Source organism: Neovison vison, chromosome 6 (genome assembly GCF_020171115.1).
Source record: "Neovison vison isolate M4711 chromosome 6, ASM_NN_V1, whole genome shotgun sequence".
NCBI classification, from domain to species: Eukaryota; Metazoa; Chordata; class Mammalia; order Carnivora; family Mustelidae; genus Neogale; species Neogale vison.
The window spans coordinates 156,282,398-156,299,882 of record NC_058096.1 but is presented as its reverse complement, the minus strand read 5'-3'; the positions used below and the strand labels follow the sequence as shown (position 1 = coordinate 156,299,882).

Sequence of the window (17,485 nt, the reverse complement as noted above, 5' to 3'; positions counted from 1 at the left end):
TTGAATATTGTTCTGCCCTTTTCCCCAGGAAATATGCAAAATTCTAAACACTACCCTTCCTTTGTTCTCCTTGATTTTTCACCAGTGCATCACTGTAGTGATTCAGCACCTGGTCCCTGCTGGGGACTGTCATGACAGATCATTTAGTTTTCTCTAGATGGAGGGTCTGCCTCAAAGAGACAGTGACAAGAGGGAACGAAGCAAAAGAAGTCAGAATTGTCCCAAGGTCAGAGACCAGACTTAGGGTAACAGATTCTGCAGTAGATACATCTTGCTTAGAATTGTTGAGAGAGGTTACCACACAGGTTGATTTACGATAGAAATCTGAGAGCTAACATTTATTGAGTACTTACTACACTAATTTTCTAAATATGTGCTTATATTAACTACTTCACTCTTAAGTCCTCAGTATGTTTATTTACTTATTGAAAATTAGGATCAAATTGTATAGACAGTTTTATATGCAACTTTTTTCACCTCAGTAAAACTTAGTTCTGAATCAAAGAGTGTGAGCATGATTCTTGCTACACATTGCCTAATGTCCTTCCAAGAGTTGTACCAAACAAGTTGTACTTACCCCACAACTAATGTATGGGAGTACCATTGTACTATTTTTGAGAATTGTTAGCTCATTGAAAATCTGAATTGGTAGGTGAAAATAATGTCTTTTGTTTTGATTTGTGTTTCCTTGAAAATGATGAGTTTGGACATATTTTTCATATTTATTAGCGTATGTGTATCTGTGAAAATACATTACTTATGTCGATAGTTTTTAAATAGCAGTGCAATTCAATTTGGCAAATAATTATTGAGCACCATGCTCAAATCTAGGAAAGATGTAAATTTTGATAACAGTCTTGTTTAGAATGACCTCCATCATAGCTAGATTTCTTTTCCTTAGAGCACTCACAAAGATAAGATTTTCTTTTTTTTTTATTATTTATTTTCTCACCATAGCACATATTCTTCCCGATGTCCATCGCTCAACCACCCCATCCTCCAGTAACCCCTCCAGTAACCCTCAGTTAAGATTTAAGATTTTCTAAACCAAATAATTAAACTTAAAATTTTTGCTGACTAGCTGCCAAACAGCTGATGATTTTGTTAACATTTGCTTCGTTTATCCCTAATAGCTTCTTCTTTAAGTGGGAACAAAGATTCCATTTATAGCCTGGCAATGAATCAACTGGGAACAATCATTGTGTCAGGGTCCACTGAAAAGGTAAGGGGGAGCTTAACGGGTATATTTTAACACTGGAAAACAGAGACACCAAAATAATTTGATCTGTGTAATTACTAAATATACAGACCATGGTTTTGCTGGTGGGTGCTAAAGGAAGGGTTTTATTTGAACAAACAAGAATGTAACTATATAATTACTGTCGTGTGTGGTGATGGGGGCAGGGTGGATGGGTGAGGGAGGCCTATTTGTGTTTTGACATTAGAAAGGCTTCCTCCTACTTGAGAAGACGGGGCCTCAGCCAATGTCTTTGGCAGAACAGTATTTCCTTCTCAGAATGTAATGGTTTCATTTGACTTCTAAATCATTTATCATTGAAATTTGTTCATGGATATACACAGGTTGTATGATATTTTGTTCAAATACACAGGTTTTAAGGGTATGGGATCCAAGAACGTGTGCAAAACTAATGAAGCTGAAAGGACACACCGACAATGTCAAAGCACTGCTGTTGAACAGAGATGGCACACAGGTATGTACATGCACGTTTACCTAAGGACTTTGTCCAGAATTCCGGGCACCAGAAATGTCCCGCTTTCTTGCCTAGGTTGATCTCAACCCAAAGCCACACATAAACTGTGGTGTACTTTTAAAACCTTAAAATACTCAATTGTATATAATAGTAATCCACATTTTGAAATTACTCTGTTTGCATCACTTCTAAATAAAGGCCAAACAAAAAAGTTCTCTCAGGGACGCCTGGGTGGCTCAGTGGGTTAAGCCGCTGCCTTTGGCTCCGATCATGATCTCAGGGTCCTGGATTGAGTCCCACATCTGGCTCTCTGCTCAGCAGAGAGCCTGCTTCCCCCTCTCTCTCTGCCTGCCTCTCTGTCTACTTGTGATCTCTGGCAAATAAATAAAATCTTAAAAAAAAAAGTTCCCTCAGAATAATACTTACATCAACAAGTATATGCAGTTATGATGTATATAGGACAAAACAATTTAAAATGTTACTTTGTATAAAGCAAAAGGAAGTTTTGGTATTGAATGCTTTGTGCTAGTGAATTAAGGAGAAATTTGCTGACGGTGGGTCTGACTTTGGGCAAATCCTGTCATTTGACTGTAGATACAGTGTTTAAGTTTAGTCACCTGTCGTAATACTTAAGAGTCAGCACTTCAAAGGAAACCATCTTGGTAATGTTTGAACATGTACTGATACTCTAGTATTTTGTTAGGTGCGTAATTCTGTTTGTTTTGTAGCAGTGGGAAAATGATCTTTCATCGATATAGATGATAAAAACAAAAACCGAGCACCATTTTCAGTTAAGACCTAACACTACCCTATACCCCTGCCTCCCCCAGCCATTTTTTCTCATGGGCCAGGGAGAAGCCCAGAGCTAACTGGGATTGATTGTGAGCAGGTTAGGAAAGGGAGAGTAGGGAGGTGGCGCGATAAGAGGTGCCATCACTTTTGTGGAAATTACATCATAGGAGCTGCCTCACACATGGACTAGAGAAACCTTTGTCTCCAGAGGTGAGAGAAAGATTTGGAAAACTAGCCCAAACCAGGAACTCATCTTCAGAACCAGGCAGATAGGCTTGAGGGTGCCCATGGAGGTCTTTGGAGATGCAGAAGGATCTAGATGTTAATGTACTTTTTGGTGTGGCCTAGAGGAGAAAATTTCATGTTACTTGTCCTTAGTTTACTCATCTGCAAAGTAGGGACCATAACATTCAGTTTGTATGGTTGTGAGAAGATTACAAATAGTAAATATATTCTTGTCTATAGGCCATGGCATTTTCTAGCATTGTTGAGTTCCTTTCTTGAGAATCTAAGAAGCCCAGTTCGGTCAGCTCCTCACTGACTAAAGTGTAGCTGTTGGGCTACACCTGAGATGGCTGCCCCTGCCTTGTTCTGTGAGGTTCGTTCAGGATTTGACTGTGTCTTGTGGTCTTCATGGGACTGAAATGGGACTGTGGGCAAGATGGTTTTCAGTAGGAGGCTAATGGGCTTAGCAGACTTTCTAAAGCTCCTCCTGCTGCTATACTCCTTGCCTTGTTTCCTATCTATATAGTCATGAATGTGCTTTTTAGGTAGCACGTATGGTTACAGATGCACTTCATGTGAAGTAAGCTCCATTTACTGTAAGCAGACCGTTGGAAATGCTGCCCTTGAGTGGTAGAGCACATAATTATGCAGATACCAGCCTCCTTGAGTTCCTCCTCCATCCATTTTCCTTCTTGGCAGTAGAGGCGAAATATAAACTTAACCACCAACTACACAGCACACTTAGGGAATTGATCAACAAAATAGCAATGACAACTACTTGTTCAAGTCAAAGGAGAAGAAAGAATCCTTTGACTACTGATTCTCAAACTCTTGTAATATATGAGAGAGAGAGATAGTTGCTAGACAAGAGCACGTACTGCATCCCACAGAGTTGCCCTGCAAGTTTCTAATGTAGGATCTCTGGTGGCATCGGGAGTCGGGAACTTGTGATAAGATATGCATAATAGGCCAGTGAATCCCATCGACATCCCCATTTGTTGTGTTGTTTATTTAGCAAATCTTATTATTTGAGGACTGTCGCCTTATTATATTATTGGGCTGAGCCACCTGACATTTCAGCCCTTGTACTTGCTAAGGCAGTTGCTTAAGAAACTGGGACAATCTTCTGTCTTGGTTGAGTCAGTGGCATTCTTCTGTGTCCCTCACAGAAGAATGATAGGTTCTTGATAGGTTCAATGATAGATTTTCCTATCATTGAAGTTTTGCCATACCTGGCTTAAAGTCTAGGGGTGTTTAAGTGTCAAGCCACTCCTTCCCCCAACTTACCTTATCCACTTTGTTGCTGACTGTTGACAGTTACAATTGCATATGCATTCCAGAAACACTTGTGTTGGTCAGCAGCAAACTGGCCTCAATACACTGGTTCCCCCTCGTTTCTGTTGGTAAAAGCACAAAAACCTGATCAGGGCTGTACACTCGGTGCCCCTAAGTCTAATGTAGTAGAACCATTCAGGTGCTTCTGTCCTAGTCCCAAGAATTACTTTCTAGTGACAGGGTCTTCACATTTATCCAGTGAAAGGGTGGAGGTAGTGGGAAATGTTTGATGATTACTCTAGCTCCTACAAGGTAGCAGGCACTAGAATTCCTATAAAATAGGCATATCCTTCAACTATACTACCAAATGCTGCAAAGAGGTTGGCCAGCATTGTACTTTATTTTTATTTTTTTTAAATTTTATTTATTTATTTGACAGAGAAAGAGACAGTGAGAGAGAAAACACAAGCAGGGGGAGTGGGAGAGGGAGAAGTAGGCTCCCCGCTGAGCAGAGAGCCTGATGTGGGGCTCAGTCCCAGGACCCTGGAATCATGACCTGAGCAGATGGTTAACAACTGAGCCACCCAGGCGCCTCAAGCATTGTACTTTAAAAGTAATTGTTGTCTCCTTAGGGGCCTCCTTTTTAGTGGTCTTAGATTACAGTTGCCATCAGAGATTATTTTGTGTTCAGTATCAGAGTTGATACAGCTCTGTTCCCTCATCTGCTTTTAGCTGTACATTTAGGTTTGGGACTTACCTTTTCCCTACTACAAGTTGCCTGGGCTACTAGGACTTAGCTTTCCTTATCCTAAAGTTGTCAGACCTTACTCTCTGGAGATACATAGCCTAGATCTGAGTGATTAAAGCTACACCAACAAGGGCATCTGGGTGGTGCAATTGTTAAGGATCTGCCTTTGGCTCACGTCATGATCCCAGAGTCCTGGGATCGAGCCCTGCATCCAGTCCTGCATCACACCCCACATCTAGCCCAGCATCAGGCTCCCTACTTGGCAAGAAGCCTGCTTCTTCCTCTCCTACTACCCCTGCTTGTGTTTCCTCTCGCTGTCTTTCTGTCAAATAAATATATAAATAAATTTTTAAAAATAAATAAAGCTAAACTAACAGCGTTGCCACCTCAGAGTAACAGTTATTCTTAGACGGGGGAGCCCCTCCTTGGCCTCTCTCCATCAGATTGCATGGGTCCTCCCACAGGTATGTCAGAGGTCTGCTTGTAACTTCCTCCAGACAGTTTCCTTTTTGGTTAGGCTCTTGGTTGCCTTGTCAACCACTTGGAGTAAGGAATTAAAACACTGATGCCCCTGGCAGTTTATGGGGGAGCTTCCTAGTGGGTGTTCATTTAATTAAACATGTCCAGAGTTCTAAAGGCCCCTTCCAGTCACAGGGCACGCCAATAAATCTTAATATTCTTGAAGTCCTCATCTATTCAGACACTTTTTAAGTCTCCAAGCCCACAACTATCTTCTCTTCTTTGAAGCTCTTTGCCTTCTTAATTTCGTACACCAGCACCAGCAGTTGTTTTTTCTTGACACCATTTTTTCCCCCAAAGAAGCAAGTTTTTATTCTCTTTTGCAAGTCACCACAGTAACTGGTAGTGAACCCCAGGCATGCCAAATGTGAATGTGGTGTGGCCAATTCAGCCTCTTTCTATCAGAGTCACAGTGTGCTCAGCCCTACTTTGTGTGCCAGCATCTTCTATGTAGTTGATGCTCCTGAGCCTTCAGAAAGTGTCAGAATTGCTGATGTTAACTCTGAATGCTGAAGGTCCATATTTTATATTAATGTTGAACTTGAGGCTCAGATGGGAAGTATGCAAGGTCACAAAGAGTGAGTGATAAGCCTGAAACTAGATTTTGCTTATTAATGGAATTAGTGACTCTTATTAATGGAATGTCAAGAGACCTTATTAATGGAATTAATGATTCTTATTAATGGAATATCAGAGACCTGGCAGGCCATTAAGAATCCATTGCCATGAGGGAGGTGTGACCTAGGGCTCCAAAAGGCCTTTTAGCCTAGTGCAAAGGTTGTCAACCTTAGCATACCAGAATGACCTGGAAAGCTATCAAAACACAGATTGATAGACCCTGCCAGAGTTTTTGCCTCATCAGGTTTAGAATCTGCCTCATTAGCTTTGGAATCAGACCAGGTATCTGCATTTTTAAAAAGTTCCCTGGGGATGCTGATTCTGCATGTGGCCAGGTAGGAGAGGACAGAGGCAGTTTTGCTCAAAAAGTTTCCTCTGCTTTAGCATGCACTGTTGCCTTCGGTCATTTCAGCCTGTGGTGCATGCTTATCAGAGGTCTTCATCAGAGGCAGAAATACGGGTTGTTAGACGTGGGTGTTTGACACTATAGAGTCAGGAGAGGCACCAAGTGCAGAGCACAGCAAAGCAGGAACTTTTCTGGCTGGAACTTATTCTAACTTCAACTTTCTTCGTTTTCAGTGCCTTTCTGGCAGTTCTGATGGGACCATTCGCCTTTGGTCCCTTGGCCAGCAGAGATGTATAGCAACGTATCGAGTCCATGATGAAGGTGTTTGGGCTCTGCAAGTCAATGATGCCTTCACACACGTGTATTCTGGAGGAAGGGACAGAAAAATTTACTGTACAGACCTAAGAAACCCTGACATTCGGCTACTAATTTGTGAAGAAAAAGCACCAGTTCTCAAGGTGTGTCCCGTATTTTAGTTGAGTGGTTAAGATTGTTACATGTACTAGCAATCTGGCAAAATCTGTATGAAAACGTGAATCAGCTGTGGAGTTGTAAAAACAAGTATTTTAATTTTCGTTAGTCACTTACAGAAGAAATTGTGACTTCTGTACCTCAGTGACATGTAGCTGTCCCACTGGCGAATCCTAGTGCAATTGGCCCACATTGCTCCTGAGCTCAGTTGGCCTTCCTAACCTGTCCTTAGTGGAGGGATGTGACAAGTTCAGGTATCTATGAGCAGACAACAGGAAAGCACAAGTATGTCCACTGCCCAAGAGGGAGGATGCGGAAGAGTGCTCCAGAAGAGAGAACAAGCCAGTTCATACTTCAAACCGTGACTGCCTCAAAGTAGTCTTGATTGCTAATCAGTCAGGGTGAAAGGGTACTCCAGAAGCCGTCCACATTGGACACCTGCTGAAAGTGATGCCTGGGCTGCAAAATGGCCTTGTCATCATATGACAAGTTGCTCAGTTTCCCTGATAATCTCAGAACTACACATTAAAACCATAGTAAAGAGATTTCCAGATTTAAAATGGAGACATAAGGACAGCACTACTTCCTTTTCACAGAAGTCATCCAAAAACAAGAAAAGCAAGAAACAGAACTGCGGATACCCACGGAACTAAAAGATCCCTGAAACTCAGACCACAGTATAAAAGGAAGGGCTGAAAAAAGGAATAGAGATCGAATGAAACCATTGAGGCGGTGCTTGTGGCCTAGGAGTGCACACATCCTGGCCGAGTATAGCTCTTCAACATAGGTGTCGCCCCCAGAGGACAAAACCAGTAATCTAGGGAAGCAGGGGAGTTGATGCTGAAATCAAGAGCCTGTGCAGGAAGCAGGCTGCTGGGGGCCAACAGCAGGGAGAAGAGACACTGCGTGTGAGTCCTGCAGCTGCCAGGATCTCTTGCCTTGGAGGAAAAGGTGCAAGAACTTAGTGGTGCCATAACTGTGTGTTAGAAGAAACATCACTTTGAAATGAAGAGGATTCTTATTTGCTAGGAGTCTACCTATCCCACTACTCCCAACCTTCAATTTCCTGGCACAGGAAGAATAGTGGATGACTGACCATAGAGTGATTTCATGTGCATGCTGTCTATATGCATGGGTGTAGGGACGTATTTCTGTGTGTTCTATTTTAAAAATACAGAAGGTACACAGTACATAGATATACTATTCTTAGGTGAGGGAGGTGAATTATGTGGATACTTGTCACTTTTGCTATGTTAGGATTTTTTTTGCTACAAACATTTTCAAAGAGAAAAGGAGACCTACTTCCTTGTTACTAAAAAAAAAAAAAAAAAAAAAAAAAAAACAACATACAAGAGTAACAAAAACAAAATTATGGTAAGTCACCCTTTTGACAGTACCTATTTGGATCCCCTAATTATTTAATTTAAAATTACTCTGAAACTTTCAGCCACTGTTTTTGGTGAAAAGTCACCCCTATTATATTTGTAAAGGCCATTTTTCCTTTAGCAGAGACTCCCTCATTATTCTGTGCAACGCTAGCTTTTACCGCCTGCCACGGTGCAGTCAGCATACAAACATGGAATGAAGGAGTTGATGTTTAATAATAGGTAGCTAGTCCCTGCAGCTCAGGAGAGTCTGCATTCCACATTGTGGTGTTTTTGTGCTTTGTTTTCAGATGGAGCTTGATAGATCAGCTGATCCCCCTCCCGCAATCTGGGTTGCCACGACTAAGTCTACAGTAAATAAATGGGTAAGGGAACCGCCGTATCCCTGACAGAGGTTTGTAAACATGTGGTTTGTTATCGCAGACCTGCCAGATACCAGTAGCAAATGCTCAAGATGAACCTGATGCTCGGCATGCTTTTGAACAGTGCAAAAATCTGAAGGCCTCTGTGAGTGCTCTGAAGGATTGTACTAAAATTAAGATAACAGTCCAAATGAAGCTTCTGACTTCTTTGTCAGGAGCCAAGATAGACATTTGGTGTGCCTAGAGTAGGCACTGTTGCCTAATAAAACCAGTAAATGTTAGCACAGCATCTGAGCTCACAAAACTGCCTTTGAAAACAGCCCAGGTCCAGGTTTTCCCCACTATCTGAAAGTTCGCTTCCCACCATTATGATTACCCATTGTCTCTAACCAGAAGAAATCAGAAGAGAATTTTTGCTTTTATAAAATGGTGATTGCTTCTTTGTCTTTACACTGTCTTGGCTTATAAAAGACTTCATACAAGTGCTTAACTTTTGGATAGCAGGGAATACCGTACCAACATGGCAGGGACACTGTTAGGTTTCTGTTCTTCCAAATGTAAGAGAAAAATAGAAAAATTGTGCTTTCAAATTCATTCCTTTTTTCCTCATAGCATGAAGAGCAGGGATAGAAATAGAGGCTAACCAAAGAGGTCATTATTTAAAGTGCTTTTAATTCTTAAATGTTCATTAAAGAAGATTTAAGTTTTCTTGCTTACCCGACTATATGTGGATAACAAAAGAGATAGAGTGTTCCCATTTGTTTCTGTTTATACACCAATCAAGTGGCCTTTCTCAGCTTTCTCAGTACTTGTAAAAAACATTATATATCTTGTCTAAATTTCATTGTCCCAATATGAGATCAATATAACTTTACCTGGAAGAATGCCTACTTTACCTTCCAAAAAGACAGTATTAATATTCCCATCTTAATCCTTGGTTTGTTTCTTGAAGTTGTGGTAGATAATTACACTTTATGATTAAGTATTTTTTGGTTGATGTTACTGTTTTGGTTTTTCTCATTTGTCCTTTGTTTTTCTTGCCACTTTAAACAGATTGGCAAAGCTTAGAAAGCATAAAATGATTAAAAAATGAATTTTGTTCCTTTAGACCTTGAAGGGAATTCATAATTTTAGAGCCTCTGGAGATTATGACAATGACTGTACAAATCCTATAACACCACTTTGTACGCAGCCTGACCAGGTTATTAAAGGTGAGTAAGGAAGGTGGAAGGTATTATATCTTTTACCGAGGCTAATTATAGTTATTAAGAGGTTGACAAAAATAAAGGAGGCGACCTTCCTTTCAGTGTAATTCTGATGTCAATAGAAGACACAGTGTGTTGGTTTATTTTTAATAGAAGAAAAATATTCTTTAAATGCTAGTGACTTTAAAAAGCAGACTTACTTGAGGTAATCTTTTTGCCCAGCATCAGAATAGTTGTGGTCTGTGGCGGGCTAAGAACCACTTTGTAAAATATAGAGGGTTGAATGTTATCTTTTGAAACAAGTCAGATCTGGTCCCCGACTTCTCTGTGCTTCAGCTGGAAGTAGCACCTCTGACTTGAAACACCCGAATGAAGAGTAGAACGCTGAACAGGTGTTCATCACAGTTCTGTGTCCATGCTGATGCCTCTAGAATCACATGTGCATGCAGGAGGCAGAGTTAGAGATGGGACTGATCCAGACATCTGCTGTTATCACTTGAACTTTTCCCAGTGGTTAAAACTGTTTGCCCTTAACAGTTTTCCACTGGGAGCCCCTCGAAGGAGGGAGTTTTTTCATCTATAATCTGTTTTTTAAAATCAGACAGTTTTGGGGGCACCTGGGTGGTTCAGTGGGTTAAGCCTCTGCCTTCAGCTCAGGTCATGGTCTCAGGGTCCTGGGATTGAGCCCTGCATCAGACTCTGCTCAGCAGGGAGCCTGCTTCTCCCTCTCTCTCTGCCTGTTGCTCTGCCTACTTGTGATCTCACTCTCTCTGTCAAATAAATAAATAAAATCTTTTAAAAAAATAAAATAAAATAAAACCGAAAAAAATAATGAATAATGTTTTTCTGAAAATAAATAAATTGAAAAAAAAATAAAATAAATAAAATAAAACTGGACAATTTTTCTTAGGTTCGCCTTAAATAGCCATATATATATGTAAAACTGTATGTGTATCTTTTGACTCTCCTCCTTTCCGGTAGATTGTATGATTTCTGTTGTTACATACCAATGAGTAATTACTGACATATGGTGAATTTAAACAGAGAATTATTTTCCTAATTGTGTGGGTTTTTTTCCTTTAGGGGGTGCAAGTATTATTCAGTGTCACATTCTTAATGATAAGAGACATATATTAACCAAAGATACCAATAATAATGTGGCATATTGGGATGTATTGAAGGTGAGTAACTTTTTGTATTAAATATAGGTAATTGGGTCATGTATCCCCTTTATTTTTTGTTATAAAATATATATATATGAAATAGCCAAAGTAATAAGTACATAATTAAGATTAGACTGCAATAATACTTTTTTGGGGGGGGTGGATACTTTTTTTTTTTTTAATTTTTTAATTTTTTTATCCCCAGGGGTACAGGTCTGTGAATCGCCCAGTTTACACACTTCACAACACTCACCAAAGCATATACCCTCCCCAATGTCCATAATCCCACCCCCCTTCTCCCAACCCCCCTCCCCCCATCAACCCTCAGTTTGTTTTGTGAGATTAAGAGTCACTTATGGTTTGTCTCCCTCCCAGTCCCATCTTGTTTCATTTATTCTCCTAGGGGGGGTGGATACTTTTTTATACAAGTATTTAGATGAGACCATAGTTTATCTTTTTTTTTTTTTTGAGGCCATGGTTTATCTTAAAAGCACCTAAAATGTTGGTGGAACCATTTCTGCTGTGTTATTTGCTGCCTTACCTAAAGTAAATATATCACATTTCCTCATCCTTGACATTATTGACATTTTGGGCCAAGTAAGTCTTTGTTGAAGGGGCCGGGATAGAGTGGGATCTATCCTGTGCATGATAGGGTGCTTAGCACCATCCTCAGCTGCTACCCAGCAGGTGCCAGTAACCACCTTCCCTTCTACTGCAGCTTCAGTTGTGATAGCCAAAACTCTCTCCAGACATTGCTAAATGTTTAGGGGGAGGAAGGAAGAAGCAGCATACAAAATCACCCCAGGGTGAGAATCCTTACAGTGCACAAAATAAGTTTAGCCATTTCTTAGGGTTTATAGACATCACTGTGAATGTCAGTTACAACTCTGGGTCATGTTACAATGACCCTGTGGGATAGTTAGATGTTTTAAGCCATTCAGCCACATTCTAAATAGCACTAAAGAATTTATAGGCAGGGCACCTGGGTGGCTCAGTCAGTTAAGAATCTGCTTTGGGCTCAGGTCATGCTCCCAGGGTTCACATCAGGCTCACTGCTCAGTGGGGAGCCTGCTTCTCCCTCTCTTCCCTGCTCATGCTCTTTCTCTATCTCTCTCTCTCAAATAAATAAAATCTTTTTTAAAAATTTATAAGCAAGTTGAAGAGTTTGCTTTTCTTGGTGGTGATAGTATATTTGTTCAACACCTATCTCCTGAATTGAATTAATATTTTGTGCAGAGAACTGTGTTGAGAGTCAGATAACAGAAATCTGTACCGTGATCCCCTCTGGTAGGGACAAGGGTAGGGAAATGGGAAACCTTACAGATAAAAATGACAGACGAAATTACACGGTAGTTTATGGACAAGTAGAGAAATCAGGCGAGCGTCTTCGTGGTGGAGAAATCATTTGAAGAATGTCTTAAAGAACTCCAGCAGATGACTAATGGTAAGGCATTTTAGGAAGAGGAAGTGAGTGACAAAGGCACAGGAGGGAAGGTGGTGCTCACTCAGTGACTTTGACTTTTGTGTAATTGGAGACTAGAGGGAATGTTGGGGGGGAAGCAGTAGGGGTGTAGGGGTGAAAGGTGCCATTCAAGTAATTTCCCAGAGAGTCTTGAATATAGGCCCCATGGTTGGCCTTCTTTGCTGTTCCCTAAAGAATCTAAATCTAAGATTGTACTGGAGTGGGAAGAATCCCATGCCCAGAGCAACAGTGGTGTGTGCGATGGGGAAGAAGCTGGAAGGCCGTGTCTTCAGCATAATGACTTGGGGATCTAAAGGAAGAGACAGATGTTGGATACATGATAAGGAAGAATTGAAAAGCTCTGAGGTTTTGGTTAGGCTCCTGGTTAGAAGAAATGTCTAGATCTAAAGAATAAAATAAACAGCGTGCTTTCTGAGAAGAAGGGACTGTCTGAATAGACACTTTCGGCCTGCCTGACACTTTCCCTCCCCATGGGCATGGGTATGGGAAGTTACATAATGAAGCAGTTGCCTGGTGAGCATGGTTGCGGAGTAAGAGGCTTTAGTAGTTGAGTGGAAAATGAAATTGCAGCAAACCCCAAAAGTCCAACTGGTTTTTCTTAGGATAGAGATACACTTCTCGGGACCAAAGACGCATGTTTGTTTCAGAGAGGGGTCCTGTGGAGACTGGGAGGGTCCAGAGCAGTCCTGAGGACCTGGTCAGCAGGAACTTAGCTACTCTCCCACTGACGCGGCCTTCATTCTGGCCTGTGGCTGGGCTTCCCCTCATGCTGCCCAGCACCTGATGCTCTCCAGAACATAACAGAATCTAACTGGGCCAAGCTGCTCTTTCATGGTGGGCTGACTGATTTTCTGCCTGTGGATCTGATGTTCTTTCTCTCGGGCAGATTAGCCAAAGCCTTGGTAGAGTCCTGCTGTCTGGGAGGTAGCTCTGCTTAAACGGGGCACTGACCTGGCATGTTCCATAATTGGCATTTTTTGTGTCTCCAGCAGCTTTCAGTACCCAGACACTAGGCCCTGAAGTGTCAAGATCAAGTGACTGGGAGTGATGGACATGACACTAAACAGAAGTAGGGAGTCGGGAGTATTTAGGAATATAGGCTCAGAGTGAGAGAGTTGCGTTCTAATCTTGGTTCTGCTAGCTACTAGCCAAATGATCTCTGGAACATGCTGAACCTCTCTATACCTCTATCTTTATTCCTAAAATGTGGGTGGCACCTATTTCTTGGTGAGGTTAAGGAGATGTTCGAAAAGTATTTATCATAGTGCCTGGCGCATAATAGTTAAGAGGCTGTTACACTGATGCAGGTGAGAGATCAGATATTTATCTAGACTAGGATGGAAAAAAAACAGAATCATGAGGAAGGTATTGAGACCTGTGGATAAGGGGGAGCTTGAATAAAAGAAGCAGAGTGAGTCCCAGGTTCCTGGGTCAGATAGTTTGGTAGGTGGAAATTATGGGCTGGGGGAGGTGATGTAAGAGGGAAAATGGATTGTTGGGAAAGGGAGAACACGATGAACAAGACAGTGAGTTTGAGTTTATGTGAATGTCTAGATAGATAGGTCCTCACACACCAGTAAAAGAGCTGGGCCGGAGATACAGGCTCAGCGGTCAATGGCTGGTAGATTATAACTGAAGCAATGGGAACATCAGAGTTTCCAAGGGATACATCAGTACTGAAGAGAGAAGAAACCAGCCATCACCCTTTAGGGAACTGTTAGAAAAGAGCAAACCACAGAGGTATATAATAAAAAGGGGTTGGAAAACCAAGAGCCAATGAATGGCAGGTCAAGAACTAAGCAAGCATTTCCTGAAAGGGCTTGTGCTAGCTGGCCTACAGAGAGTTTATGTCCAGTTTGTACAATGTAATGTGCCTGGGATTTAACCAGTAGGAAGGATGGTGTTGGGGCAGAGGGGTGGGCGGACAGCAGTCTTGAGGGAGTCCTAAGATCCCTGATAGAGTGGATTGTAGAGTGATTGGGAGGTAGTGGAGCAATTGTGGATGAAATTTGACTTTGGGGGGTGGGCAGGAAGAGGATAGAGGGATGGGAGGGTCAAGCAAAGGTTTTGTTTTGGTGTTCTCAGGTATTTTTGAGATGGGAGTAATGGGAGTGTGTTTGCTGCTTACAGGGAGAAGCTGGGAGAGACATGAGAGGGTAGATTCCCCAAGAAGTGAGGGGATCTGGAGCACAGCAACAAAGGGCACTTTTCCCTCACAGTGGGAAGAACAGTAGTACCGAGTTAAGGGGATTTTGTCAAGGCTTCTCTAATTTGGAGGAGTGGAGGTTTGTCCTGTGCTGAGGCACAGTGAGGGAGGTGACAAGGCCAAACAGGAGGAGGGTAAGATTTAACCGGGGTGTTGTGGGGAACTGATTTTGGAAACAGAAGAAACCCCAGGTGGCAGCAGTGGCGAGGCTGCAGACCATACATTTATGGTGGGAATATTGGCAAGGATTTGAGAGGCCGGCATGCCCTGTGTATTATCCATGTGGATGTTGATGTTGTCCAGGATGTTTTTAGACTCTGTTTTTTTTAGACAGGTGTGAAAATGTGTAAAATTTGGAATACCTAAGTCAGAATTGGTTCAACACTTAATATTGATAATTATTATACTTTTTTGCTGTGTAGGCATGTAAAGTTGAAGACCTGGGCAAAGTGGATTTTGAAGATGAAATTAAGAAAAGATTTAAGATGGTATATGTGCCAAATTGGTTCTCAGTAGACTTAAAAACAGGGGTAAGTTAGCAGCTGATATTTGTACAATTGGGAATAGTTAAAAGTTTCTGATACAGCTAAAAAGTAGGTTTATTAGTTACAGAGTTGTATGTGTTTAAGTGTGGAGATAGTAAATTTCTCATGTTAATACTTACAAAATGCAGTTTAAAAATGCCTTTTGGTATCTCAATAAATTAAATTTTAGTTGGAGTGAATCACGTGAAACATTTTCGTTCTAAATCTGTGGCTTAGCTCCTTAGTCAAATAGTACAGATAAATACGGCCTTAGAGGCTTATTTGGAGAATGTATTGGAATGGAATGCCACTTACAGTTTTTTCTTTTGACAGATGTTGACTATTACTTTGGATGAGAGTGATTGTTTTGCTGCTTGGGTTTCCGCAAAAGATGCTGGCTTCAGCAGCCCTGATGGGTCAGATCCAAAATGTGAGTTTAAGTGTTCTTTCTTCCTTTCCTCCTTTCAAAAGAGAAGGTGGATCTGTGCTGAGTTGGGTTTTCTTTTTGTTGTTTCGATTTGTTTTTTGCTATCTGTTCCTTTATTTTTTTAACAATATTGGAGGTTTTTAAAAATCATATTCTCTCTTGAAAATGGAAAATACTGTTCCATTTTGAATGTTTTGTGGGGTCTTGATTTTTCTCACAATCTGTGGTTTAGCTTTAACAATTAAACACTCAACACACTCTCTACCCTTAAACCTTTCTGGAAATCTGGTAGGGTAGGAAAAATGAAGCTGGGAAACAATTCTGTTGTTTTCCTTTTTTTTTTTTTTTTTTAAATTGAGATATAATTGACATAACATTAGGTTCAGTTTCACATGTACAACATGATTCAGTATTTGTATATACTACAAAATGACCACAAGTCCAGTTAATACTCATCATCACAGTACAAAATCACACATTTTTCCCCTTGTGATGAGAACTTTAGAGATCTACTCTTAGCCACTTTGAAATATGTGTAACAGTATTATTAACTGTAGTCACCATGTTGTACACTGTACCCCTGTGACTTTATTCATGTTATAACTGGATGTTTGTACCTTTTGACTCTGTCCACTTCTCTACCCCCTGCCTCCGGCAACCACCAATCTGTTCTCTGTATCTATGAGTTTTGGTTTTTGGTTTTTTTGTTTTTTTTTTTTAAGATTCGATATATAAGTGAAATCGTATGGTATTTGTCTTCCTCTCTCTAACTTATTCCACATAGCCTTCAGTGTCCACGTAAGTTATTGCAAATAGCAGGATTTTGTTCTTTTTTATGAATGAATAACATTCCATTGTACATACATATCACATTTTTTCTTTATACATTCATCCATTGGTGAACATTGGTTGTTTCTGTATCTTGGCTATTGTAAATGCAGCTGCAGTGAACATGGGAGGTCCATATATCTTTTCAAGTTAGTGTTTTCATTTCTTTGGATAAATACCCAGAAATGGAATTGCTAGGTAATATGGCAGTTATATGTTTAAGTTTTTTGAGGAACCCTTGTACTTTTTTCCACAGTGGCTGCACCAGTTTACATTTTCACCACCAGTGCACGAGGGTTCTTTTTTCTCCATGTTTTCTTGAACGCTTGTTATATTTATCTTTTTGATAATAGCTGTTCTAGCATGTGAGGTGATAGCTTGTGGTTTTGATTTGCATTTACCTGATAGTGACATGAGCATTTTTTCATATACTTTTTGGCCATCTGTATGTCTTCTTTGGAAAAATGTCTCTTCAGATCTTCTACCCATTTTTTTTTTAAAATATTATATTTATTTATTTATTTAAAGATTTATTTATTAGAGAGAGAGAATGAGCAGTGGGGAGGGGCAAAGAGACAGAGAAGAGACAGAGAAGCAAACTCCCTGCTGAGCAGGAAGTGTGATGCAGGGCTCCATCCCACAACCTGAGCTGAAGGCAGATGCTTAACCGACTGAGCCACCCACGCACCCCTGGAAGATTTTATTTTTAAATAATGTCTGCATTCAACATGGGGCTCAAGCTCACAATTCTAAAATGAAGTCACATGTTCCACTGACTGAGCGAGCTAGGCGCCCCTTTCTGCCTGTTTTTTCATTGGATTGCTTGTTTTTTTGCTGTTGAGTTGTCTTATGAAGTCCTTATATATTTAGGATATTAACCCCTTATCACATACATGATTTGCAAATATTTTCTCCTATTCCATAAGTTGTCTTTTCATTTTGTTGATGTTTCTTTTGCTGTGCAGGAGCTTTTTATTTTGATGTAGTCCTACTAAATGACTTTTGCTTTAGGTGTCAGATCCAAACAGTCACCAAGCTCAAAGAATTTATTTGCCTATATTTTCTTCTAGAAGTTTAATGGTTTCAGGTCTGACATTCAAGTGTTTAATCTATTTTGAGTTAATTTTTGTGTATTGTGAGAAGAGACTCATGAGAGTCTATTATATTTTGTTAATTATATCTTTGATTGGTATTCT

At 40.6% G+C, this 17,485-nt stretch overlaps 1 protein-coding gene across 3 annotated transcripts in view; it reads left to right on the top strand.

Annotated features, from left to right (window-relative positions):
- Window positions 1–17,485, top strand: part of WDR48 (WD repeat domain 48) — a 47,687-nt gene that overhangs the window by 19,417 nt on the left and 10,785 nt on the right. For all 3 annotated transcript variants that reach the window (XM_044252656.1, XM_044252655.1, XM_044252654.1), the window contains exons 6-13: window positions 1,134–1,222; window positions 1,611–1,712; window positions 6,469–6,693; window positions 8,382–8,456; window positions 9,562–9,664; window positions 10,742–10,839; window positions 14,933–15,040; window positions 15,368–15,464. In XM_044252656.1, coding sequence (XP_044108591.1) covers window positions 1,134–1,222; window positions 1,611–1,712; window positions 6,469–6,693; window positions 8,382–8,456; window positions 9,562–9,664; window positions 10,742–10,839; window positions 14,933–15,040; window positions 15,368–15,464 — 897 coding nt within the window. The remainder of the gene's footprint in view (window positions 1–1,133; window positions 1,223–1,610; window positions 1,713–6,468; window positions 6,694–8,381; window positions 8,457–9,561; window positions 9,665–10,741; window positions 10,840–14,932; window positions 15,041–15,367; window positions 15,465–17,485) is intronic.